This window comes from Pan troglodytes, chromosome X, assembly GCF_028858775.2.
Source record: "Pan troglodytes isolate AG18354 chromosome X, NHGRI_mPanTro3-v2.0_pri, whole genome shotgun sequence".
Lineage (NCBI taxonomy): Eukaryota > Metazoa > Chordata > Mammalia > Primates > Hominidae > Pan > Pan troglodytes.
The window spans coordinates 78,375,048-78,401,281 of NC_072421.2; the positions used below are offsets into that span (position 1 = coordinate 78,375,048).

The 26,234-nt window shown below is 34.7% G+C and overlaps 1 protein-coding gene across 8 annotated transcripts in view; it reads right to left on the bottom strand.

Annotated features, from left to right (window-relative positions):
- BRWD3 (bromodomain and WD repeat domain containing 3) overlaps nucleotides 1-26,234 on the bottom strand; it is a 137,328-nt gene that overhangs the window by 54,265 nt on the left and 56,829 nt on the right. For 7 of the 8 annotated variants that reach the window (XM_016943270.3, XM_016943269.4, XM_063804100.1 and 4 more), the window contains 8 exons: nucleotides 18,621-18,781; nucleotides 17,080-17,301; nucleotides 10,372-10,472; nucleotides 9,510-9,580; nucleotides 8,504-8,604; nucleotides 7,840-7,880; nucleotides 4,335-4,439; nucleotides 3,171-3,324 (listed from right to left, as the gene is read on the bottom strand). In XM_016943270.3, the coding sequence (XP_016798759.1) occupies nucleotides 3,171-3,324; nucleotides 4,335-4,439; nucleotides 7,840-7,880; nucleotides 8,504-8,604; nucleotides 9,510-9,580; nucleotides 10,372-10,472; nucleotides 17,080-17,301; nucleotides 18,621-18,781 (956 nt within the window). Of the gene's footprint in view, nucleotides 1-3,170; nucleotides 3,325-4,334; nucleotides 4,440-7,839; nucleotides 7,881-8,503; nucleotides 8,605-9,509; nucleotides 9,581-10,371; nucleotides 10,473-17,079; nucleotides 17,302-18,620; nucleotides 18,782-19,872; nucleotides 19,896-26,234 lie in introns of those variants that run through there. The other variant, XM_016943273.4, reaches the window with a different exon arrangement.

The window sequence follows — 26,234 nt, forward strand, 5'->3', positions numbered from 1 at the left end:
TAAGTTTGAAAACCAATGCTTTATGTTATATGTCTATATAACATAACATGTTTACATGTTATATGTCTATATAACATAACATGTTTACATATGTTATATGTCTATATAACAACGTTTACATGTTATATGTCTATATAACATAACATGTTTACATGGTATATGTCTATATAACATAACATGTTTACATGGTATATGTCTATATAACATAACATGTTTACATGGTATATGTCTATATAACATAACATGTTTACATGGTATATGTCTATATAACATAACATGTTTACATGGTATATGTGTATATAACACATAACATGTTTACATGTTATATGTGTATATAACACATAACATGTTTACATGTTATGTCTATATAACACATAACATGTTTACATGTTATGTCTATATAACACATAACATGTTTACATGTTATGTCTATATAACACATAACATGTTTACATGTTATGTCTATATAACACATAACATGTTTACATGTTATGTCTATATAACACATGTTTACATGTTATATGTCTATGACACATAACATGTTTACATGTTATGTCTATATGACACATAACATGTTCACGTTATGTCTATATGACACATAACATGTTCACGTTATATGTCTATATGACACATAACATGTTCACGTTATATGTCTATATGACACAACATGTTCACGTTATATGTCTATATGACACAACATGTTCACGTTATGTCTATATGACACATAACATGTTCACATGTTATATGTCTATATGACATATAACATGTTCACATGTTATATGTCTATACGACACATAACATGCTTACATATGTTATATGCTTATATGCCTCATAAAGGAAAAGTTTACAAACATCTGCTTTAAGATCACTGTTGATTTTCTTTGGACTTAACTCCTGACTAGAGAGTATATGATTAAGAACAGGCTCCAAGCCTTAGAAAAGCATAGAGAACATCCTGAAGCTGCACTTATCTTAGGAACACACCATCACATTATACATCAGGAGCGTCTAAAAAAATGATCATATCCTGCAAATCCCAAAAGTGCATTTTATCCCAAATCATGCTATTAAAAAAATAGAATAGAGTATCCTACCATATTACGATTATGGACAAAAATACACCTTGCTGAAAGAAAATATAACTTTAGACTGGCTCAAAATGTAGTGTTAAGATTAGTAGGAAAAATCCCCTTATGATAAGTACCATCACAACTCAAAGTTTACCAAAATTCTTCCCAGTGACTACAGAAAAAGTTATTTCTTTGTTATAACAAAATCCCTTGCTAAAAGAATCAATCTGATATAGCCAATATTTTCTCAGGTTCCTAACCAGCAAAACATAAAGTTAGTTTGTTAAACTCTAATGATAATGACATGACTACTTCAACGTACATTAGGGAAAAAAAAGAACTTTGAAGCTGGGGATTTTCATTTTTTTGGGGTCACATGCCTTAGGAGAGTACATAGTTACTAGATCATGGGGAACAAGATCTAGTCAGAATCAGTAATGTCTTAAAATTTATCATCTGCCATATTTGTACTTAGTAAGCACACTTTTATTTCCACCACCACCACACAAATCTAAATTATCATCCTGGCTCATTCTGGCTACTATCAGACTCCTATAATCTATCTGCAGTCACTCTTAGCCCATTCTAATCTATTCCCTCTTCTGTGACCAGAATTAAAAGGTATTTTTCAAAAGCAAAACTCTCATGTTTGCTTTAAACCCTTTAATGATTTCCTATTGGTGTTACAATAGAGCCTACAAAATCCTAGTCTGGCCCCTGTCCACTTTTCCAATTGTATCTGGGGAGACTCTGTTTCTGCTCTCTGTGATATAGCTAAATTGGCTTTCTTTCAGCTCCTATCTACCTCAGGACCTTTGCACATGCCGTTCCCTCTTTCTAGAAACATGCCACAGCCTCCTCACATATTTGATTTACCAAATATTTATTGATTCCCTACCATGTAGAGGCAGGGAATAAACAAGAAAACATAACAATAAAATATCAGATAGTGATAAACCTAATAAAAGTAAAGCAAGGTGACATAATAAGACAAAGACTAGGAGGCTACCTTGGATTGTTTGATCAGGGAAGGCCTAATCAAGGAGTTGACACTTAAGTTGAGATTGGGTAATTCCTACTTATCTTTCAAAACTTAACCCAAACTACACTTCCTCAGGAAGTTTTCTCTGAGCCTCCCATATCAAATTTGGTTACCCTGTTAGAAGTTTGCATTCTATCTTGCATTTTTCTTTCTTAGCACTTATCTGATTAAAGTTATTTCTCATAATAGGCTATAAACTCTAGCATGACAGGACTCTGTCTAATTTACCATTTATATCTAACACCTAAGCCACTTCTGGCACATAGCTGATACTCAAACAGCATTTGCAAAATAGAAGAACTTTACATCCCTCTGATACATAAACACCATGATATAGTATAAAGACAACTGAGTTGAGTCAGAATTGGTTTCTATTCTTATCACTTACTATCGTGTAATCACATGGCAACCATTTGGCATTCTCTCCTTAAAATGCTTATGAATTGATAGTTGAAACAGACAAAAAATAAGGTTTTTAAATTAAGCTTAATCTGAAGTCAACCAGTATTATGATAAACTGAAAAACATCAACACTACCCATGTGATTTCTGCTATTAATCCTTTCAACTTTTTACATAACAAATACTACAGCCTCTTACAATGACAAATACACTTTCTGAAAGAGGAAAAAAGACCTTTCTTTTCCTACTTCTTCCTCTTACCCCTATTCCTTGCATAAACTAATCACTAAAGGTAGACTATGTAGGATACCCTTGTTGAAATAAGGTACGCTCTACCCCTATAACGGTAACAATGAAAAAATGCCAACCCCTGCTAAAAACAAAATAACTTATATGTCCTCATTGTATACAATAACATAGTAGATGAGTAACTACCAGACTTAGAAAAGATCTTGAAAAGATTTCATACTTGCTTTTAGCAGGTATAGCGCGTGTCATCCCTATTTTACAGATATGTCAACAGAGCCCTCTCAGAAAATCATTTTTCCAAGGACTAGTATAGTATATCATAGAAAGGAACCTGGAACTTAAATTTCCTGTGTCTTAAAATAATGTGCTTTTTGACCATTTTAATTACTTTAAAAATAAAATACTTACAGATAATGTATGAAGAAGCTGTCCTGTGATAGAATTCCACACTTTCAAAAGAAAATTGTTCACTGCAGTAATAACTGTGGTATCATAGCGATCCCAGGCCACCATAGTCACCTTAAGTTTAGTGATCTTGTCTTCTCCAGATGGCAAATTATTGCTAAACAAAACAATTTGCAGTATTCATATCTTATAAATTTTTGACAAAGGTGCATGTTAAATAGCAAATTATGACAAAATTTCTCCAGGAGTATACAACTGTTTAGATTTAAAAATCCTAAACTATACCGTTAAGTATTCATGAAAGAAAAAAATAAATATATCTGCATAGGGCAATACCCATTAGCTTATTTCAGGGAGAAAAAAAGACCCTAAAATGACAAAAATTTGGTAAATAGTTCCTTGAGAACCAAAAACTACTAAGAAATCTATAAATACCTTGAAAAATAAAATTCATATTTATATTGGTTGTCAGAAAATATGAAAACATAATGGCCAATTTATTATCTTAAATATGAATGTTTTTAAAAACCCATAGGTCTTATAAAAAAGCAGATTTAGTACCATTTTTATGTAATTAAATATGACATTATCAATAGGCGACTATGATGAAAAAGTCATTTCTATATTGCAACTAATGGAAAGATAGTTGATTTCAGGACCATACCCTAAAGAAGCTGTAGTGTCCCAAAGAGGTAATTATGTATCTTCCAATCAACAGTGAAGATGACAAAACTGAATGCTGATTAAGTGGATATTTATTACTGAGTAGGAGAAATATTATAAAAGTGTCCTTAGAAAATTAGAGAAAAAGTTAAACATATGATGACATTTAATAGGGACAACTCTCAAGGTAGAAAGTAAAATGGATATATTTTTTAATGACCTATAAAAAACTAAGGCAGAGAATGGCTCTGTAGGCATCAGTAGAACACGGAGATCTTTGAGTCACAAAAGACCAGAATATCAAATGAATCAGCAATGTTCCTGTCATCCACTCTGTCAATCAACAGTAACGAAGATTTGCTTAGAGGCTGTACAGATGCAAACTTCATGTCTACAATTAACTTCAAACTATTTATTAATGTAAAAAGATATTTTATATTCATTATTAAACTCAATGTAAAATATATCATGAGAACCACATAAACATCTGACATATATTCTTACCCAGTCATTTTAGTAGCCATGTCTAGCACTATACTCTTCCATTCTTGTTGCTGATACTGCCAAATTCTTGCCGTTCCATCTCGACTTCCACTAACAAATCTTAAACTAGAAAGAGTTAAAATAACTTTATTAATTTTCTCAAAAATGTAAATCACTTTTTTTTGATAATATAAGTAACACATTAGCCCTCACATACTACTGAGGGGAATGTAAAATGGTACAGTCACTTTGGAAAACAGCTTGGCAGTTCTTCAAAATGTTAAACATAGAGTTATCATACGACCCAGAAATTCTACTCCTGGGTATATATCCAAGAGTAATGAAAACATAAGTCCACATAAAAATGTGTACATGAATATTCATGGCAGCATTATTCATAATAAGTCAAAAAGTGGAAACAACCCAAATGTCCATCAATGGGATAAATGGATAAACAAAATATAGCATATTCATACAATGAAATATTATTTAGCAAAAAAAAGAAAGAAAAAGAAAGAAAGAATGACAGACACAGTTAACACAGATGAATCTTGAATAGGCAAACCTATAAAGACAAAAAGTAGATTAATGGTTACCAAGAGCTGGGAGTGAAGGGATAGGAGAATTGGAGGTTGACAGTTAAAGGGTATGAGCTTTCTTTCAGGGCCAATGAAAATGTTCTAAAATTGACTGTGGTGATGGTTGCACAACCCTATGAATATACTAAAAACCAATGAATTTTATGTTATGTAAATTATATCTCAATAAAGATGTCATTTAAAAAGAATACATATTCACCCATACTTCTGTCACTGTTAACACTTTAGTTTCTATTTTCAGAATTTATAAAATACAGACATACACACTTCAATATTTTCTACTACAAAAAATTGAATTGAACTACATGTTTTTCCCTAGCTTAACTGTATTTTGTAGATCTATTTCTATGTTTACAAGTACAAAACTACTATCACTTTTAATAAGTGTTCAACTATATGAATGTACCAAAATTTTTTTAATTAATCCCTTAATGATCAACTGTTGTTTCCAATCTTCACCATTATAAATAATGCTGTGATGAACATCTCTATATAATCTTTGTACAACCTCATACATATCTTTGCTGAGTCAGAGTAGGTGTATTTTTAAAGCTTTTGATACATACTGCCAAATTGTTTCCCTGAAAAGTTTTTTTAATAATTTACAATCTCATCACAAGTTGTAGAAGTGTCCATTTTCCCAAAACCCTTGGCAATATTGGGATTATCATTTTTCATTATCTTGTCATTCTGAAAGAAAAAAAAGTGACTGTTATTTTAATTAATATTTATTTGATTATTAGTAAAGTTGGACATCTCCTCATGTGTTTATTGGCCACATGAATAATTAAGACCACAATAATGTATTTTCTCCTTAATGGAAAAAGACAGGGAGTTAAAAATTTAGGTTCTTCCATCATGAAAGAACAGTAGCTATACTAATGTTCAAGCATCTAACTCAGTATAATGCAGTCAAGTCAACCTTAAAATTTATTTGGTGGTTTTTTTATTCCTAATACAGACATCACTGTTTGTAGACCATCATTATTTACTCTCAAATTGGACAAAAATGAACAACTCCATCACTGTAATTATTTGCTGTCAAAAAATTATTTAAAAATAAAACATGATCATCCTATAAAGTCCTTATAGGCCAGGCACGGTGGCTCACGCCTGTAATCCTAGCACTTTGGGAGGCCGAGGCGGGCAGATCACGAGGTCAGGAGATTGAGACCATCCTGGCTAACACAATGAAACCCCATCTCGACTAAAAATACAAAAAAATTAGCCAGGCGTGGTGGCGGGGGCCTGTAGTCCCAGCTACTCGGGAGGCTGAGGCAGGAGAATGGCGTGAACCCGGGAGGCGGAGCTTGCAGTGAGCCGAGATCACACCACTGCACTCCAGCCTGGGTGACAGAGCGAGACTCTGTCTCAAAAAAAAAAAAAAAAAGTCCTTATAGACATACAAGTTGAGCTAGCTGAATCCAAAATTCTAAAATCTGAAAGTGTTTTGAGTGTCAACATGACGCCACAAGTCAAAAATTCCACACCTGGCCTCTTGTGATGGGTCACCAATAGTCAAAACTTGGTTTCATGCACAAAATTATTTAAAATATTGTATAAAATTACTTTCAGGCTACGTGTATAAGGTATATATGAAACATAAATGAACTGCGTTTAGACTTGGGTTCCATCTCCCAGCATATCTCAGTATACATATGCAAATATTCCAAAATCTGTAAAAATATCCACTTCCGGTACCAGGCATTTTGGATAGGAAATAACCTGTATGTGAAACAAATTTATGCTAGGTGCTTAAAATTTTAAATCTATTATGCTAGGTAAACTTTTAGGCTAGAGCCTTTTTGGCCACCATCTTTTTGGGATTAGACATTTTAGAGAGTGCAAGGATATCTGCATATAATTTCTGACTTTAGGGATACAGGAGTAATGAGTGATGCAGATATTCAGAGAAAGTCAACACAACTAAAAGCTGGAACATTCAGGAAAGGTTTCAGGTAGGGCATGAACCGTAAAAGGAAGATAAGACCTAGTTAAGAAGAGGAGGAAAAAAAGAAAGGACAGGGAGAAGAGAGTAAAGGAGAAAGAAAGTAGGAGAGAGAGAGAAAGAGGTTAGGGGAAGGTAGGAAGTGGCATTTCTTGGTAGAAATGATGTGAGGAAAAGTATAAGCAAAGGAATGGATGAGATGTGAACAGAAGCAGGGTACATCAATTAGGCTGGATCTAAGGATTCATACAGAGAATAGTAGCAAAGAATGTAGCTCTAAGTCATGTGGTAAAAAGCTGTGAATGCCAGGCTAAGACACTTGAATTATATTCCATAGACAGAGAAGAGGAAACACTAAAGATTTCTATAAAGAACAATGTTGGCCGGGCATGGTGGCTCACGCCTGTAATCCCAGCACTTTGGGAGGCCAAGGCGGGCAGATGACAAGGTCAGGAGATCAAGACCATCCTGGTGAAACCCCGTCTCTACTAAAAATACAAAAACTTAGCCAGGTGTGGTGGCATGCACCTGTAATCCCAGCTATTCGGGAGGCTGAGGCAGGAGAATCGCTTGAACCCAGGAGATGGAGGTTGCAGTGAGCCAAGAGCGCACCACTGCACTCCAGCCTCGGCAACAGAGCAAGACTCCGTCTCAAAAAAAAAAAAAAAAGAACAATGTTACACTGGCAGAGATGGACAGGTCAAATAATGGAACACTTGACTAACGTGGGTGCTAACAGAAATAAAGCAAAATAAACAAAGAAGAAAGCACTCAGAAAGGAAGACCTGATAGGCTATGGTTACTACTTGGATGAGATTGTGGAAGTGATAGCTAAGGATGTCATCAAAGACAAACAAGGGCTTTGAACCTAAATAACTGGACAGAAATAAGGTATCTATCATAGAAGTAGCTGCATCTGAGGGAATGGTAGTAAAATATATCAAACATTTGTTTACACAAATATGTATTACATAATTACCTGTCTCCATTGTTACAGAACTGAACAGCAACAACTTTATCCTAAGACATGAAACAGATTTTTGGTTAAAATGGACTTACTTGTAAAATGAATTAAGTGCTCTTTCTCTCAAATTCATAGGTGAAAACATCATGAAGTAGTTTTTTTTTTTTTTTTAATTTCAATGAAGCCCAAAACAATGTACTAACTATTGAGGAATACCTATCGGCAGTAACAGGAAACAAACCAGACATAGGGAAACCTCACAAACCATATTTCAAGAGACAAATAGTTCTGAATAGATATTAGTTTATTATGTCCTCCATAATAAGACAGCACACTAATATAAGAGAACACCTTAAAATAGTTAATTTAATAGTAGTTGCATTAAATTTTACACATAATTTTATTAATGTTTGAAAATAAATCAATCATTTCCTGTTTCCCACATCATTTATTTAATTATTTTCCAATGGAATCATCTGACAATCTATAGGTAATCTTCTTTTAGAATAATTAACCCATACTTTTACAAGTATAGTATGTATAGTAGTAATGACAAGAGTAAAGTGTAAGCCAAAATTTGTGATTTGTATATGTTACTACGGTACAGATCAGAAAAGAAATGAAATAAGCTTTCCAAGGATGTTCAAAAATAAAGCAACCATTTCTGATTTTCTCTTACCGTATGTGACTCTAATTCAGCAATTTTCTCAGGAACCTCAGAACCCAAATAATATATTCTAATCACATGATCAGTACTACCAGTTGTAATGAACATACCACCTAGAAGATTAAAAAACAAAACAAAACATAGTACCAAGGAACCTTAAAAACCCTCTCATTACTTCCTTAGTTGTATGCTACCTTGCATTAGTAAAAAGGCTTAAAGAAACACAAGGTTGTCTTCTAATTATTGGAGACATACTAGCGATTTAGAGAAAATGTAAAACTGTATCATTCATCCAACAAAATCTACAAACTATACACTGAATACAGGCCGCCTATGATCATAAACATTAAAGAATACATCCTGAGGAATGCATTTCTTTATTTAGAAACGCAATGTTCCAAAATTATTTATAAGACAACTTATCTACAATTCTCTTTACTGTGGCTATAGTGGTTGAGTGTAAAGTCAACTGCTTTTGGGATGATGAAAAAGTTCTAGAGATGGATGGTGTGACAGATGCAGACCAATGTGAATATACTGTACACTTAAAAATGGCTAAAATGATAAAATTTTAAGTTCTGTATATTTCACCACAATCAAAAAAAAGGAAAAAAAAAAGGTTAACTAATGTAGGATTCTTAGCAGTAGAGAAAGCACTGTAAAAGTGTTTTCAATATGGAGCAACAGTACATTTTTTTTGTAAACTCTGGGCAGAATTTTTGTGTTGATTGCGGGGCAGTAAACTTTTTTGTTAGTGGGTATTTAGAGTAGGGGGTCTGTTTTTTACCAAGCAAAATCATCATTATATAAAAATGTATTAAATTATGAATAAGGAAAAAAAAATCAACCTTACACATTACTTAGAGTCCAAAAGAGTTTATCTATCATAACACATGGTTCAGATTTTTGATATCCTTCAATTAACACTTAAATGTGTATCTTTTTTCTTCATAAATCACTTTCACAACTGGATCGTTAAATATTCTAGATGCTCAAAACATTCCAGTTTTACACATACCAGAACTGAAAGATGAACAAGATATCTGGACTCCAGGTCTGGATCTCTCAGTAAATTTCACCGGGCGATCTCTAAAGATAAAAATAAGGTGTTTTTGTGTTTCATCATGTTTAGCTAATGGGCCAGAATGTTAGAGCACTACTGGATACTGATCAATTTAGCATCAATATTATAGAAAAAACAAAAGGAATGTGGTCGATAAGTACTATTCTCATCAATTAGGTTAAAAATGCATTTAACCTTGCAAATATACTTTATGATATCAGTATTATTACTATAGTTTTATTAACCATATTACTTACTACTACCATTATGAGAAATCTTCTTACCAAAGTAAGAAATGAAACAAATAAAATCCTACCAAGATTTTCTATATAAATTGTCTCTTCAACATTAATATCAAAAAAATTTTGGCTGGGCACAGTGGCTCACGCCTGTAATCCCAGCACTTGGGGAGGACAAGGTCAGGAGATCGAGACCATCCTGGCTAACACGGTGAAACCCTGTCTCTACTAAAAATACAAAAAATTAGCCAGGCATAGTGGCAGGTGCCTGTAGTCCCAGCTGCTCGGGAGGCTGAGGCAGGAGAATGGCGTGAACCCGGAAGGCGGAGCTTGCAGTGAGCCAAGATCACGCCACTGCACTCCAGCCTGGGCAACAGAGCGAGACTCTGTCTCAAAAAAAAAAAAAAAAAAAAATTTATCCTAAAATCTCTTAACAACCTATTGAAGTAGGTATGGATATGTATACACAAATACACATACACATATGTAAATATATATATTTAAATGCATGGACTATTAAGAATCAAGGCAATAGATAAATTAACATGCTTAATTTTTCACAAAATTTCTAAACTTACCTAAACTTCATTGTTTTTACATGCCATTGCCAGAAACAGATTGTTCCATCAGCACCAGTAGAAGTGAGGTATCTGTTTGTGCCTTTAGTTGATGGACAAAACTTAAAAAAAAAAAAAATTCTGATTCAAATAAAAAGTTTTCATGTTCAGCCTAACATCAAACACGGAGTATTTTCAAATTGTAATCATTTAACAAATATAATTTCAATAAATTCAGCTAAAAATTTTTGTTTCAAGGGACTATTTAACTTTCCTAGATTAATAAATACCTTATAAAAAATTTAAAATATCAAAAAAACTATAGGAAAAGTAACTGAACTTAGGGTAAAATGTTTTAGTTATTAAAAAATTACTTTTAAATTATTTAACATTACACTTTAAGATTTTTAATCACTTTCAGTGGAGAATAAACTCACAAGCACATTACTACTTAAACCTTTACAAATGTGCTATATATACACTTATAGAAACAACTGTGGAATTTTTATAGTTCAGATGGGCAGAGGATTAGAAGTAAATCTAAAAACACTTGGGAAGTTAATATCCAAGTATTTGGTTTTATTATTTATTTCACTTTAAAATCCAGTTCCATTCAATTGAAGTATATAATTTTGTCTTTTTTAGATGTAAGCCATTTGTTTCCATAAATAATGTAAAATACTTCAAATCGTTATTCGTATCATATCATTGTGGGAAAATGGAGATCAAGTTTAAAAAAAAAACTTAAGTTGTCAATATAGAGGACTACTACTATGTCAGAAGGATCAAGGCCTTTATCATGTGGGCTACTCAGGCTCTTACTCTCAGTATTTTACATATCCTCAGAAAAGAATCACAGAAAAGGGAAAAGAACAACTGAGCTCCTGATGTCTGGGACACAGGAAAAAGCTGAAAATTGGACAAGAGTTTCTGGCATGTCAGTGAGTTTTTAAAATCCCAAATGAAGATAATTAAACATTTCCATTGAGACGATGACTAAGGATTAAGATATATAGGGTTTGAATACATTTTGAATGCAAATCAAAAGAAAATTATCATTATAGAAATTTGAAGTAATTTACTTAGCTTCTTTGGAAGCACAGAACTTCTAAAGACAACAGAGATGAATTCAAACAAAAATTACTCATTAATATTATTCATTAATAACTGATGTGCAGTAAAGAAACCAGGACTCATGCCTATATAGTCCTCCGTTGGTATCATTGAGACATTGCTTCCAGGACCTCCCATGGATACTAAAATCAGTAGATGCTCAAGTCCCTGATATAAAATGGTATGGTATTTGCATATAACATATGTACATCCTCCTATATACTTTAAATTAAATCATCTCTAGATTACTGATAATACCTAATACAATGTAAATGCTGTAGTAATTTGTTGTTATACTATATTACTTAAGGGATAATGACAAGAAAAAAATCTGTACATGTTCAGTACGAATGTTAATTTTTTTCAAATGACTTTTGTTCCTCAGCTGGTTGAAGCCACAGATGCAGAATCTACGGATACAAAGGGTAAACTGTATTTTCATTTCTGAGATGGAGAAATTTGCATTAAAAAGCTTAATCTGGCTGGGCGCAGTGGCTCACACCTGTAATCTCAGCACTTTGGGAGGCCGAGGCAGGCAGATCACCTGAGGTCGGGAGTTCGAAACCAGACTGGCCGATATGGCAAAACCCTGTCTCTATTAAAAATAAAAAAATTAGCTGGGCATGGTGGCACATGCCTGTAATCCCAGCTACTCAGGAGGCTGAGGCATGAGAATTGCTTGAAGCCAGAAGGCAGAGGTTGCAGTTAGCTGAGACCGTACCACCGCACTCCAGCCTGGGCTACACAGCAAGACTGTCTCAACAACAACAACAAAAGCTTACTCTAAAATCTACAGCAGTAATCCACAAATTATGGCCAACGCACCAAATTCAGCTTATTGCCTGCTTCTGTAAATATAGTGTTATTGGAATACAGTCGCCTTACACCGTCTATGGCTGCTTTTGCACTATGGGAACAGAGCTGAGCAGTTGTGACAGAGATTGTATGACATGCTAAGCCTAAATATTTACTATCTGGCCTGTATATTTGCTGATCTCAGATCTACAGGAATTAGACAATTAAATATGAAATAGTATAATTTTATAAAGTGAAGAAATATTGAAACCTTTATCTCCATTGCATTTAAATTGCTTCATCTATCACAAAGGGGGACCTGGCCCATTAATGTGCCTTAATAGAATTGCTTTAAATGAGAAATCATGTTACGGATTGTTTAATAAAAAAATCATGTTATGGATTGTTTAATAAAATCAGGTTACGGATTGTTTAATAGAATTGTTTTAAATGAGAAATCATGTTACGGACTGTTTAATACATACCTATTGTACAAAACTTAGGAAACGTGGAAAAACAGAAAAAAAGTAACATGTAATTCTGCCATTCAGTGGTAACCACTATTAGCATCATACCATTTTAACTATATTTTGTTAAAAAAAATACAAAACGTGGGAGAATAATATATCACTGATGTTAATAAACACAGCCAATACACAAATAATAAAGAACATGTAAAGAATACCAAAAGATGACTATTACTACAGACAAAAAAATGAAACAGAAGGGAAGATAAAGAGTTGCTGTGCACACAGTGGAGGGGGTGGGGGGGGCAGTGGTTTACAATTTTAATCAGAGCAATAAGGTAGTCAGAGAAGGTCTCCCTGAGAAGGTGACATGTGCACAAAGCACATAGAAACTGAGAAAACAAACTATGTGAATATCCAGGGAAGACCACTCCAGAGACAGGAAACAGTTAAGAGCAAAGGCAGCCATGTACCTAGAATGTTCAAGAAAAGCAAAGTGGCCAGCAGTAAGCAGAGTGAAAAAGGCAAACAAACACGCAATAGATGAGATTGAAGAGCGCCAAGGAGGCTGAGAATACAGAGCACTGTGAGTCACTGTGAAGACTTCAGCTTTAACTCTGAGATTGGAAGCTATTGATGGTCCTGAGCACCAGTGACACGATTTAACTGCCATTTTAAAATAACTTTGTCTGTTAAACTGAGAGACTAAACTGGGGGCAGGGGAAAGGGAATGGAAGATGCAGGCAGATCGGTTAGAAGTCTATTTCAATAATCTAGACCACAGGTGATAGTGCCTTCAAACAGGATAGCAATAATAGAGGTCATGAGAATTTGCCAGATTCTAGATACAGTTTGATGGTAGAACCAACATGATTTGCTGACAAGTTAGATACAAAGTATAAGAGAAAGATAAAAGGCATGATCTACTCTGAGCAGTTGAAAGCATGGTATTGCCATTTGTTTGGATGAAAAGGCTTGGGGAGAAGATCTAAGGAAGAAAAAATAGTTAATAATGAATATAATGAGTTTGAAATACCTAGTAGACATCCATGTGATGATGCCATCAAATTGAAATAAAAAATCACTGAAACTAAGAATAAAAATGTCCCTCACATTAACCTAAACACAGACACACACATACTAAATCTGACTGGCAAACATCTTGCATTAAATATTAATACAAGGTATGCCAATATTCAAGTTAGAACCTGTTTATATTCTTTTTTTTTTAATTATACTTTAAGTTTTAGGGTACATGTGCACAACATGCAGGTTTGTTAAATATGTATACATGTGCCATGTTGGTGTGCTGCACCCATTAACTCATCATTTAACATCAGGTATATCTCCTACTGCTATCCATCCCCCCTCCCCCACCCCACAACAGGCCCTGGTGTGTGATGTTCCCCTTCCTGTGCCCATGTGTTCTCATTGTTCAATTCCCACCTATGAGTGAGAACATGCGGTGTTCAGTTTTTTGTCCTTGTGATAGTTTTCTGAGAAAGATGGTTTCCAGCTTCATCCATGTCCCTGCAAAGGACATGAACTCATCACTTTGTATGGCTGCATAGTATTCCATGGTGTATATGTGCCACATTTTCTTAATCCAGTCTATCATTGACGGACATTTGGGTTGGTTCCAAGTCTTTGCTATTGTGAATAGTACTGCAATAAACATCTGTGTGCATGTGTCTTTATAGCAGCATGATTTATAATCCTTCGGGTATATACCCAGTAATGGGATGGCTGGGTCAAATGGTATTTCTAGTTCCAAATGCCTGAGGAATTGCCACACTGACTTCCACAATGGTTGAACTACTTTACAGTGCCATCAACAGTATAAAAGTGTTCCTATTTCTCCATATCCTCTCCAGCACCTGTTGTTTCCTGACTTTTTAATGATTGCCATTATAACTGGTGTGAGATGGTATCTCATTGTGGTTTTGATTTGCATTTCTCTGATGGCCAGTGATCATGAGCAGTTTCTCATGTGTCTCTTGGCTGCATAAATGTCTTCTTTTGAGAAGTGTCTCTTCATATCCTTCGCCCACTTTTTGATGGGGTTGTTTGTTTTTTTCTTGTAAATTTGTTTGAGTTCATTGTAGATTCTGGATATTAGCCCTTTGTCAGATGAGCAGGTTGCAAAAACTTTCTCCCATTCTGTAGGTTGCCTGTTCACTCTGATGGTGGTTTCTTTTGCTGTGCAGAAGCTCTTTAGTTTAATTAGATCCCATTTGTCAATTCTGGCTTTTGTTGCCATTGCTTTTGGTGTTTTAGACATGAAGTCCTTTCCCATGCCTATGTCCTGAATGGTATTGCCTAGGTTTTCTTCTAGGGTTTTTATGGTTTCAGGTCTAACATTTAAGTCTTTAATCCATCTTGAATTAATTTTTGTATAAGGTATAAGGAAGGGATCCAGTTTCAGCTTTCTACATATGGCTAGCCAGTTTTCCCTGCACCATTTATTAAATAGGGAATCCTTTCCCCATTTCTTGTTTTTGTCAGGTTTGCCAAAGATCAGATGGTTATAGATATGTGGCATTCTGTCTGAGGGCTCTGTTCTGTTCCATTGGTCTATATTTCTGTTTTAGTACCAGTACCATGCTGTTTTGGTTACTGTAGCCTTGTAGTATAGTTTGAAGTCAAGTAGCGTGATGCCTCTGGCTTTGTTCTTTTGGCTTAGGATTGACTTGGCAATGCGGGCTCTTTTTTGGTTCTGTATGAACTTTAAAGTAGTTTTTTCCAATTCTGTGAAGAAAGTTATTGGTAGCTTGATGGGGATGGCATTGAATCTATAAATTACCTTGGACAGTATGGCCATTTTCACGATACTGATTCTTCCTACCCATGAGCATGGAATGTTCTTCCATTTGTTTGTATCCTCTTTTATTTCATTGAGCAGTGGTTTGTAGTTCTCCTTGAAGAGGTCCTTCACATCCCTTGTAAGTTGGATTCCTAGGTATTTTATTCTCTTTGAAGCAATTGTGAACGGGAGTTTACTCATGATTTGGCTCTCTGTTTGTCTGTTATTGGTGTATAGGAATGCTTGATTTTTGCACATTGATTTTGTATCCTGAGACTTTGCTGAAGTTGCTTATCAGCTTAAGGAGATTTTAGGCTGAGACAATGGAGTTTTCTAAATATACAATCATGTCATCTGCAAACAGGGATAATTTGACTTCCTCTTTTCCTAATTGAATACCCTTTATTTCCTTCTCCTGCCTGATGGCCCTGGCCAGAACTTCCAGCACTATGTTGAATAGGAGTGGTGAGAGAGGGCATCCCTGTCTTGTGCCAGTTTTCAAAGGGAATGCTTCCAGTTTTTGCCCATTCAGTGTGATATTGGCTGTGGGTTTGTCACAGATAGCTCTTATTATTTTGAGATACATCCCATCAATACCTAATTTATTGAGAGTTTCTAGCATGAAGCGTTGTTGAATTTTGTCAAAGGCCTTTTCTGCATCTATTGAGATAATCATATGGTTCTTGTCTTTGGTTCTGTTTATATGTGGGATTATGTTTATTGATTTGCATATGTTGAACCAGCCTTGCATCCCAGGGATGAAGCCCACTTGATCATGGTGGATAAGCTTTTTGATGTGCTGCTGGATTTGGTTTGCCAGTATTTTATTGAGGATTTTTGCATCAATGTTCATCAAGGATATTGGTCTAAAATTCTGTTTTTTTGTTATGTCTCTGACAGGCTTTGGTATCAGGATGATGCTGGCCTCATAAAATGAGTTAGGGAGGATTCCCTCTTTTTCTATTGATTGGAATAGTTTCAGAAGGAATGGTACCAGCTCCTCCTTGCACCTCTGGTAGAATTCGGCTGTGAATCCATCTGGTCCTGGACTTTTTTTGGTTGGTAAGCTATTAATTATTGCCTCAATTTCAGAGCCTGTTATTGGTCTATTCAGAGATTCAAGTTCTTCCTGGTTTAGTCTTGGGAGGGTGTATGTGTCGAGGAATTTATCCATTTCTTCTAGATTTTCTAGTTTATTTGCATAGAGGTGTTTACGGTATTCTCTGATGGTAGAACCCATTTATATCCTAATAGGAAAGAGTGTGCTCTTAAGGCATTTACAGGTTTTCTCCCTTCTTAACAAATACAAATAAGATATCTCACTCTATTTATAGAACTTTTTAAATCATCTTTTTAGTTATTTATTAAAAAAGATAATCATATGAAAAAGGAACTTAAAAAAACACCTTGCTGCAGGGTAGGAGCAAAGTCCAGAAGGAAGCATTTTTCTCTTGTTATTCTTTGGGGTATTATCTATACAATGTAACATGAAATCAGAGAATTCTCACCTTTTTTACATATGTTCAAGCTAAATTTTATCACTTTTCTTACCTGTATGGAAGTAATAGAAGCTGAATGGCCCTGAAGGACTGCAACGGGTGCACAAGTTCGAAGACACCATACTCTTACTACCTTATCACAGCTGCCTGCGGCAATAAGAGTGTTTTCATAGTTAACAGCCATGTCAGAAATTTCAGCAGAGTGTCCACGAAGTGTAGCAAGAAGGCGTCCATCATCTGTAGCCCAAATTTTTACTAAACAGTCATCTGAACCCTATAGTAACAAAAGGACAATAGGTTTATAATGAAGCAGAAATTCACCACAATACCCCCACCCAAAAAATAGCCAAAAAGAAGATTTTATTAAATTACTTCTAAGCCTTTACTTTCTAGTCTCCTCTCTACATATAATAGGGATCCAGTAGCAAGTATAAATGATGTCCAAATGATAGCAATAACAAAGCATTGTCCAAAGTGACAATGGCATTTGTGAAGAACTTTTCAAAATTACCACCAATCCTGACAACGCAAAATATTTTAAACTCACTTTTTAGTGATTTGGCATTAAGTATTTTTACCATCATTTCTTTCTTTAGGCTTGACAGCCTTTTTTCTAAATTATTTAAATATTTTTTCCACAAATTATTCAGAATTTAACCTAAAGTCTACATGCATTTCTCAGTAAACATGAGGCTACCCATTAATGATAATTTCTGGTAAAAATATATTAAACTTCCTTTTGAGAATTTCAGAAGAGTGAACAGTAAAAAGCAATTCTACTCTACCATGGTAGAAAAGTTACTTAACAATTATCTATTTATTAAAATATAGCATTCATCATCCTCATCATGATCACTAACATCCAAATACTTATGTGACGCATTTAGAGCCATTAAGTCACTAATGGAAGAGTCCAAAATAAACTCTAAGGTGTGATAACTTCCCGAATAACTTCCACTTCATTCGTTGTAGCATACAAATATAACAATAAAATTATGCTATTACCCACACTTCTATGTTAATACTAAAGCAATGAGATTAAGCTTTCTTTTGGAAATACTGGTGTACTACAATTTTGTACTCAAAAGCATACAGTATTATCTGCTTAATAAAAATTCAGCTTAAAAAATAACCAGTACTGAAACCAAAAAAAAGATATAAAAAAGAGCTATAATCTTCATCACGGTGTAGTTCAACTATCTAATCAAAAAAAGTGATGAAATCATTATTTAGGGAAAACTGGCAGCAATTACACTGAGTGACACATTAACAAAACATTTAATAAATGTTTGTTAAAATTGAATGAAATGAAATTGAGTACACTTGTTTCACATAAATTAACCACTTCTAGAATATAAGGTCTTCTGAAGATTTAACTTTTTAAAATTAAACTTCCAAGAAGATAGTAAACATTTTTGTTCACTTGTTTACTTATATAAAATGAGAAAATTTTTTCAATTTCCACTCATCTTTTTCTGCACCCATATATCCAAAAAAAGTGAACTGCTTACAAAGCACAATGCAATGCCATGCAGTCTGGCTTCAATTGTTGTAATTCTATATATGTTACCATATTATAAATTTTACACTCACTGTAAAAATTCTTCTCCCGCTTCGGTCAAATGCTACACAGTAGACAGATGACAAGTGCCCCAGAATTCTCTTATGCATCTTAATGTGCTGGTAAGCAGATGAAGGGAAAATATGACCAAAGCGACTACAGCCGGTTAATTGCCTGGCAGAGGTGATATTCACTGAAAAAAATACGAAATTAACTTAAAACTTAAAAGTGAAACTGATTTCATGAAATTAAGTCATAAATATTAAGATGAGACAAAACAGAGTACATATATTATAGCAATTCTGCCCTGTGAGAAGTCTAAATTCCCTTACATAGTTCATGATTTTATGAACTCCAGTTTACTACAAGAAAGCACCAAGAATACTCTTCCATTAAATCCCAAGGGTCTGATATTCTGCTTGGCTTACTGTGGTTTCTCAAGCATATTCTCCTTTTGCCTTTCTTGGTACGCTATAGTCAAAGAGACTGTCATTTTAAATATATAGGTAAATCTTTCTATAACATGAAGAAATTTTAGAATAAAACTGTACTTGGTTAAGTATATTCCTCTAAAAAATTATACAGGAATTTCATAAATTCTTGTCCTACCTCCTCACACCTATCCACCATATGTATGACTGCCCCTAAAAATTCAAGAGTAATACAAGTAAAAAAAAACTATACAGTGAAAAGATAAGGAATCTATGATGTTACAAATATTTTATGTTACAAACAACCTAGGTTTGTCTATGGGTTCTTTCCTTTTGGTTTCTGAATTTAGAGGCTCTCCCTCTAGTTAACAATGAACTTTAAAGGCTTCATCTCCTATGAAGTCATTTTAAGTCCTATCTCATTTTTTTTTCTTGTTCGCTTTGCCTTGTTCTGCATTTTCTTTAAAAAAATGCCATAATATAGCATAAGTCTACACAATTCTTCTCCAAATACCACGTGGATTCTGCTCATAGCTAAAAAACAAATTTTGATCTCTATGTAAAAATTTACAGCCACCCACTTGCCCTGTGAAATCCTTCATCTTCCCTTATACACTAAAAGTGCTTAACACCCCACACAATGTATTTTAATCAAAACATAGGCTCCCTATAACTTCAAAGGTCACCTTGAGGCAAAGTGACATTTTACCACACTGCATAAATAATATAGTACAAAATGAAAATAGCTTCATGTTCAAGCAGGGCAAGATTAAAGCAAGAACTGAGTTCTAGCTAGATTAGTATGATTAGAACCATGCCACAATCAAAAATATGAAATCTTTCAACATCTCACAATTTTAAGAGCAATGAAGTCTTTCTTTCAGGCAAAGGCAGATCCACTGGCCATTTTAACTGACAAAATGACAAAAAATGAATAATGAATAGCAAAATCAGTGACATGTTGAATATATACAATTAGAACACATAAGAGACCTGAGTAGTTATGTAATACTGCAAGATGCTGAGTAAATAATGGGAGGAACTGCATAAGCATCAGTATCAGGCAAGAGGATTTCTTTTTGGCAGGTGTTCCCATCTCAACCACAAGAAAATCCCATGACTCCAAGATAGGAAGGACTGGTACCCTAATTTGGGACTTCAGAAATCTTCCTTCTCCAGTGAAACATTTCTTACTGCTCTGAGTTCCTTAGAACAATCAACCATTACTTCTGCTTGGCTTTTGTCTCTTCATACTTTGCAGGTAGATGCGGGGGAGAAAGGTTACTTTAAGGCAGGGCTTCTCAACCTTTAAACTATTGATATTCTCCATTGAATGATTCTTTGCTGTGGGGACTTTCCATTGTAGGGTGTTTTGCAGCATCCCTCACCTGTCCCCACTACATGCTAGTAGGATCCCCCCGCCACACTAAGTTGTGACAAACAAAAATATCTCTAGATGTTGTCTAGGGTAAGAAACTGCCCCAGATTAAAATCACTGCTTGCAGTATAAAAGCAAAAAACATCATTACCAATAGAAGGGGAAAAAAAAACAAAACAGAAAAGCAATTTTGAGAAGGGGAGCTGCAGGAGATAGAAAGCAAATCCATGAACATGGGATATCTTTCCATTTATTTGAATCTTCAATTTCTTTCATCAATGTTTTATAGTTTTCACTATACAGCTCTTTCACCTATACTTAAATTTACTCCAAAGTACTTTCTTAGATTCTATCATAAATGGAATTGTTTCACTGAGTTCTTTGGATAGTTCATTGTTAGAGTATAGAAACAATGTAGATTGTCAAGTTCATTTTGTCATCTGCAACATTACTCAATTTGTATATCAGTTATAAGAGGGTTCTTTTGGTGGATTTTTAGGGTTTTCTACATATAAGATCATGTCATCAGAAAACAGAAAATTTCACTCCTTCTTTTACTATATGGATGCATTTTGTTTCTTTCATTTTCATTTGTTTCTTTCATTTTCTGGCCTAAATGCACTGGCTCAGACTTCCTGTGCTACATTGAATATAAGTGGCGAGAATGGGCATCTTTTTATTAGAGATGGGGTTTCAACATGTTAGTCACGCTGGTCTTGAACTCCTGACCTCAGATGATTCGCCCACCTCAGCCTCCCAAAGTGCTGGTGTTACAGGCATGAGCCGCCGTGCCCAGCCGAGATACATTCCTTCTATACCTCTTATGTTGAGATTTTATCATGAATACATGTTGAATTTTGTCAAATACTATTTCTGCATCTATTGAAATGATCACACAGGTTTGGTGATCTGCCCACCTCGGCCTCCCAAAGTGCTGGGATTACAGGCATGAGCCACTGCACCCAGCCTTTTGCATCTATTCTCAAAAGGGATATTGGCCTTTAGTTTCCCTGTATTAACACTGCCTGAATTTGGTATCAGGGTAATGCTGACCTCATAAAATGAATTTGAAAGTATTCTCTCCTCTTCAATTTTTTGGAAGAGTTTGAAAAACATTAGTGTAAGTTCTGCTTTAAATGTTTGGTAGAATTCAACAAAAAAGTCATTTGGTCCTAAGCTTTGATTTGATGGAAGACTTTTTATTACCCACTCAATCTCATTACTGGTTATTTGTCTGTTCAGTTTCCACTTTCATCTCTGATTCTGAGTCTTTTCTTTTGTTTTTTTTCCTAAGTCTACCTAAAAATTTGTCAATATTGTTTACTTCTTCAACAAACCAACTTTAAGATTTGTTAATCTTTTCTGTTGTTTTTCAAGTCTCTATCTTGTCTATTTCTGCTCCAATCTTCCTTATTCCTTCCTTCTGCTAAGGTTGGGCATACTTTGTTCATCTTTTTCTAGTTCCTTGAGGTTCAATGTTAATATTTTCTATCTTTTTTAATGTTTATTGCTATAAACTTACCTCTCAGGACTGTTTTTGCTGCATCCCATAAGTTTTGGTAGGTTGTGTTTCCATTTTCATTTGCCTCAATTTCCCTTTTAATTTATTCTTTGACTCATGGTTTTTCAAAAGTATGTTGCTTAATTTGCATACATCTGTGAGCCTTCCAAGATTACTCCTGTTATTTTTAGTCTCATGCCATTGTAATTAGAAAAGATGCTTAATATTATTTCAATCTTCTTAAATTTGTTAAGACTTGCTTTGTGTCCTAAAATACGATCTATCCTGGAGAATATTCCACATGTACTTGAGCTGAAATGTTCTATAAATGTCTATTAGGACCAATTAGTCTGAAATGTGGTTTAAGTACAATGTTTCCTTATTGATTTTCTGTCTACATAATCTGTCCAATGTTGAAAGTGAGGTATTGATGTCTCCTATTATTGTATTGCAGCTGCAGTGTCTCTCTCTTCCTCCCTCCCTCCCTTCAGTTTTTATTATATATGCCTTGTATATTTAGGTGCTCCAATGTTGGGTGCATACATATTTACAACTGCCAAACTTCTTGATGAACTAACATCTCTATCATTACATATGACGTTTTTTGTCACTATTCACTTTTTAAATTCTCTTATATCTAATATAAAGAAAACTACTCCTGTTCTCTTTTGGATTCCATTTGTATGGAACATATTTTCCATCTCTCCATTTTCAGTCTATGGGTGTCCTTAGAGATGATGAGTCTCCTGTAGGCAGCATATTATTGGGTCATGGTTTTTCATCCATTCAGCACCTCAATGTCAAAAATGTCCATTCTACCCAACAACATTTACAGATCTAATGCAATCTCTATGAAAATTTCAATGACATTTTTCACATAAATAGAAAAAAAATCCTAAAATTCAAGTGAAACCAGAAAAGACCCCAAACAGCTAAAACACTCTTATGCAAAAACAATGAAGCTAGAGGCATCATGCTCCCTGATTTTAAAATGCATGATAAAGCTTATTTAATAGAAACAGCATGACACTGACGTAGAAACAGACACATCAACCAAGGGAACAGGATATAAAGTCCAGAAATTCACCCAAGCATTTAAAATAAAACAATATTCAACATAGATTCCAAGAACACACAATGGGGAAAGGACAGTTTCTTCAATAAGTGGTGCTGGGAAACTGGATATCTACAGGCAAAAGAATGAGATTGAACCCTATTCTCATAACATGTACAAAAACCAACTCAAAATGAATCAAAGATTTAAACAGAAGATATCAAACAGTAAGGTTCCTAGAAGAAAACATAAGGGAAAAGCTTCAGAACATTGTTCTAGCCAATGATTTCTTGGGTAGGACTCCAAACACAGGCAACAAAATCACAAATAGACAAATGGGATAGTATCAAACTAAAAAGCTTCTGTACAGCAAAGGAAATGATTAGCAGACAGATGATACAACTCACAGATTGGGAGAAAATACCTGCATACCATCTATCTGATAAGGGGTTAATATCTAAAATATATAAGAAACTCAATAGCAAAAAAAAATGTAATTAAAAATGGGCAAAAGGTCTGAACAAACATTTCTCAAAAGATGACATACAAATGGCCAATGGATATACGAAAAAATGCTCAACATCTCCAGTCATCAGGGACATGCAAATTAAAGGAACAATGATATATCACTTCACACCTGTTAGAATGGGTATTATCAAAAAGACAAATACTAATCTGTGTTGGTAAGGACATAGAGAAAAGGAAAAGTCTTGCATACTGTTGGCAGCAATGTAAATTGAAACATTTTGGAAAATAGTATGGAGGTTCCTCAAGAAATTGAAACTGGAAATACCATATGATCCAGTAATCCTACTTCTGGATATATATCCAAAGGGATTGAAATCAACGTCAAAGAGATGTCTGCATTCTCATGTTCGTTGCAGCATTAGTCACAATAGCCAAGATATGGTTGCAATCTAAGTGTCCATCAGATGAATGAATCAATGTGTTTTATACACACACACACACACACACACACGCAAAAATCATTAAGTCTTATAAAGGAAAGAAATTGGAAATTATGCCATTCACAACAACTTGGATGAAATTAGAAGACATTATGCTAAGTGAAATAAGCCAAGCACAGAAAAACAAATACTGGTTGATATCATTGATGTAGAAGCTAAAAAAGTTGATTTCATAAAAACAGAGTAGAAACGTAGTTACCAGAGGATACAAGGAAAGGAGAGGGGTGAGGAAAGGGGAGATGCTGATCAAAGGGCACAAAGTTTCAGTTAGACTGGAGCAACAAGTTTTGAGATTTACTGTACTACATGGTGACCACAGTTAATAAGAATAAAATGTGTATTTCAAAATTGCTAAAAGAATAGATTTGTAATGTTCTCACCACAAGAAAATGTTGGTGAGGTGATGGATATGCTAATTAGTTTGGTTTAATCTTTCTGTAATGTATACATAGATCAAAACATGACATTGTACGCCTTGAATATACAAAATTATTTGCCAATAAAAATGAATAAATGAATGAAACAAACAAAAAGAGAAGGACAGCAAGAGCCAGAGAAAGAGAGGGGAAAATAAATAACTACCAGAAAGAAAATCCACTCATTCATCTAACAAATATTTGAGTTCCTTAATGGCCAAAGAAACACAGCTAAGTACATAAGCAAAATACATTTGTTTAAAACTATTTTCTTACTCATACAAATTCATGGGCTATGTGTGCAATTTTGTTACATGCAAAGATTGCATAGTGGTCAAGGCAGGGTTTTCAGGGCATACAACACCCAAATATGATACACTGTACTCATTAAGTAATTTCTCAACATCCATTCCCCTCCCACAGCCTCACCCTTCTGAGTCTCCACTGTCTACCATTCCACTCTCTACATCCAGATGTACACATTTTGTAGCACCCACTTATGAGTTCATGAGAAAATGTGATATTTGACTTTCTGTACCTGGCTGGTTTCACTTAAGATAATGACCTCCAGTTCCATCCGTATTGCTGCAAATAACATGACTTCATTTTTTTTATGGCTGAATAGTACTTGATTATGTATATATAGCACATTTTCCTTTTTTTATTTTTTCAATTTATTCATTTTTATTTCATTATTATTATTATTATTATTATTATTATTTTAAACACGATCTTGCTTTGTCGCCCAGGCTGGAATGCAGTGGCACTATCACAGCTCACTGCAGCCAAGACCTCCTGGGCTCAACTGATCCTCCCACCTCAGCCTCCTGAGTTGCTGGGACCACAGGTGTGTGCCACCATGCCCAGCTAATTTTTTGCTGTTGTTTTAGAGATTGGGTCTCTCTATGTTGCCCAGGCTGGTCTTGAATTCCTGGGCTCAAGTGATCCTTTCACGTTGGCCTTCCAAAGCATTTTCTTTATCCATTCATCCACTGATGGACACTTAAGTTGATTTCATATCTTTGCTATTGTGAATAGTGACATTATAAACATACTAGTGCAAGTATCTTTTTGATATAATGATTTATTTTCCTCTGGGGTATATACCCAGTAATGGGTTTGCTGGATTGAATGGACATTCTATTTTTAGTTCTTTGAGAAATCTCCATACTACTTACCACAGAGGCTGTACTTATTTATAATCCTACCAACAGTGTGTTAAGAGTTCTTTTCTGCACAGCCTCACCAACATGATTTTTTAAAATATATATTTTTATTAATAGCCAATCTGACAGAGGTAAGATGATATTTCATTGTGGTTTTAATTTAAATTTCTGTGATAATTAGTGATGTTGAGCATTTTTTCTTTCTTTCTTTCTTTCTTGAGATGAAGTCTTGCTCTGTCACCCAGGCTGAAGTGCAGTGGCACCATATCAGCTCACTGCAACCTCCACCTCCCAGGTTCAGGCTCCTGCCTTAGCCTCCTGAGTAGCTGGGATTACAGGTGCCCGCCACCACGCCCAGCTAATTTTTGTATTTTTAGTAGAGACAGGGTTTTGTCATATTGGCCAGGCTGGTCTCAAACTCCTGACCTCAGGTGATCCACCAGCCTCAGCCTCCCAAAGTGCTGGGACTATAGGCGTGAACCACCACGCCCGGCCGAGCATTTTTTCGTATACCTGTTGGCCATTTGCATGTCTTCTTTTGAAAAATAGCTATTTATGTCTTTAACCACTTGTTAATGGGATTGTTTCTGAGTTTTGTTGTTGAGTTGAGTTCCTTGTATATTTTGGTTATTAGTCCCCTATCAGATGGATAATTTGCAATTATTTTCTCCAATTCTACACATTCTACAGATTGTCTCTTCACTCTGCTGGTGCTTCTTTTGTTGTGCATAA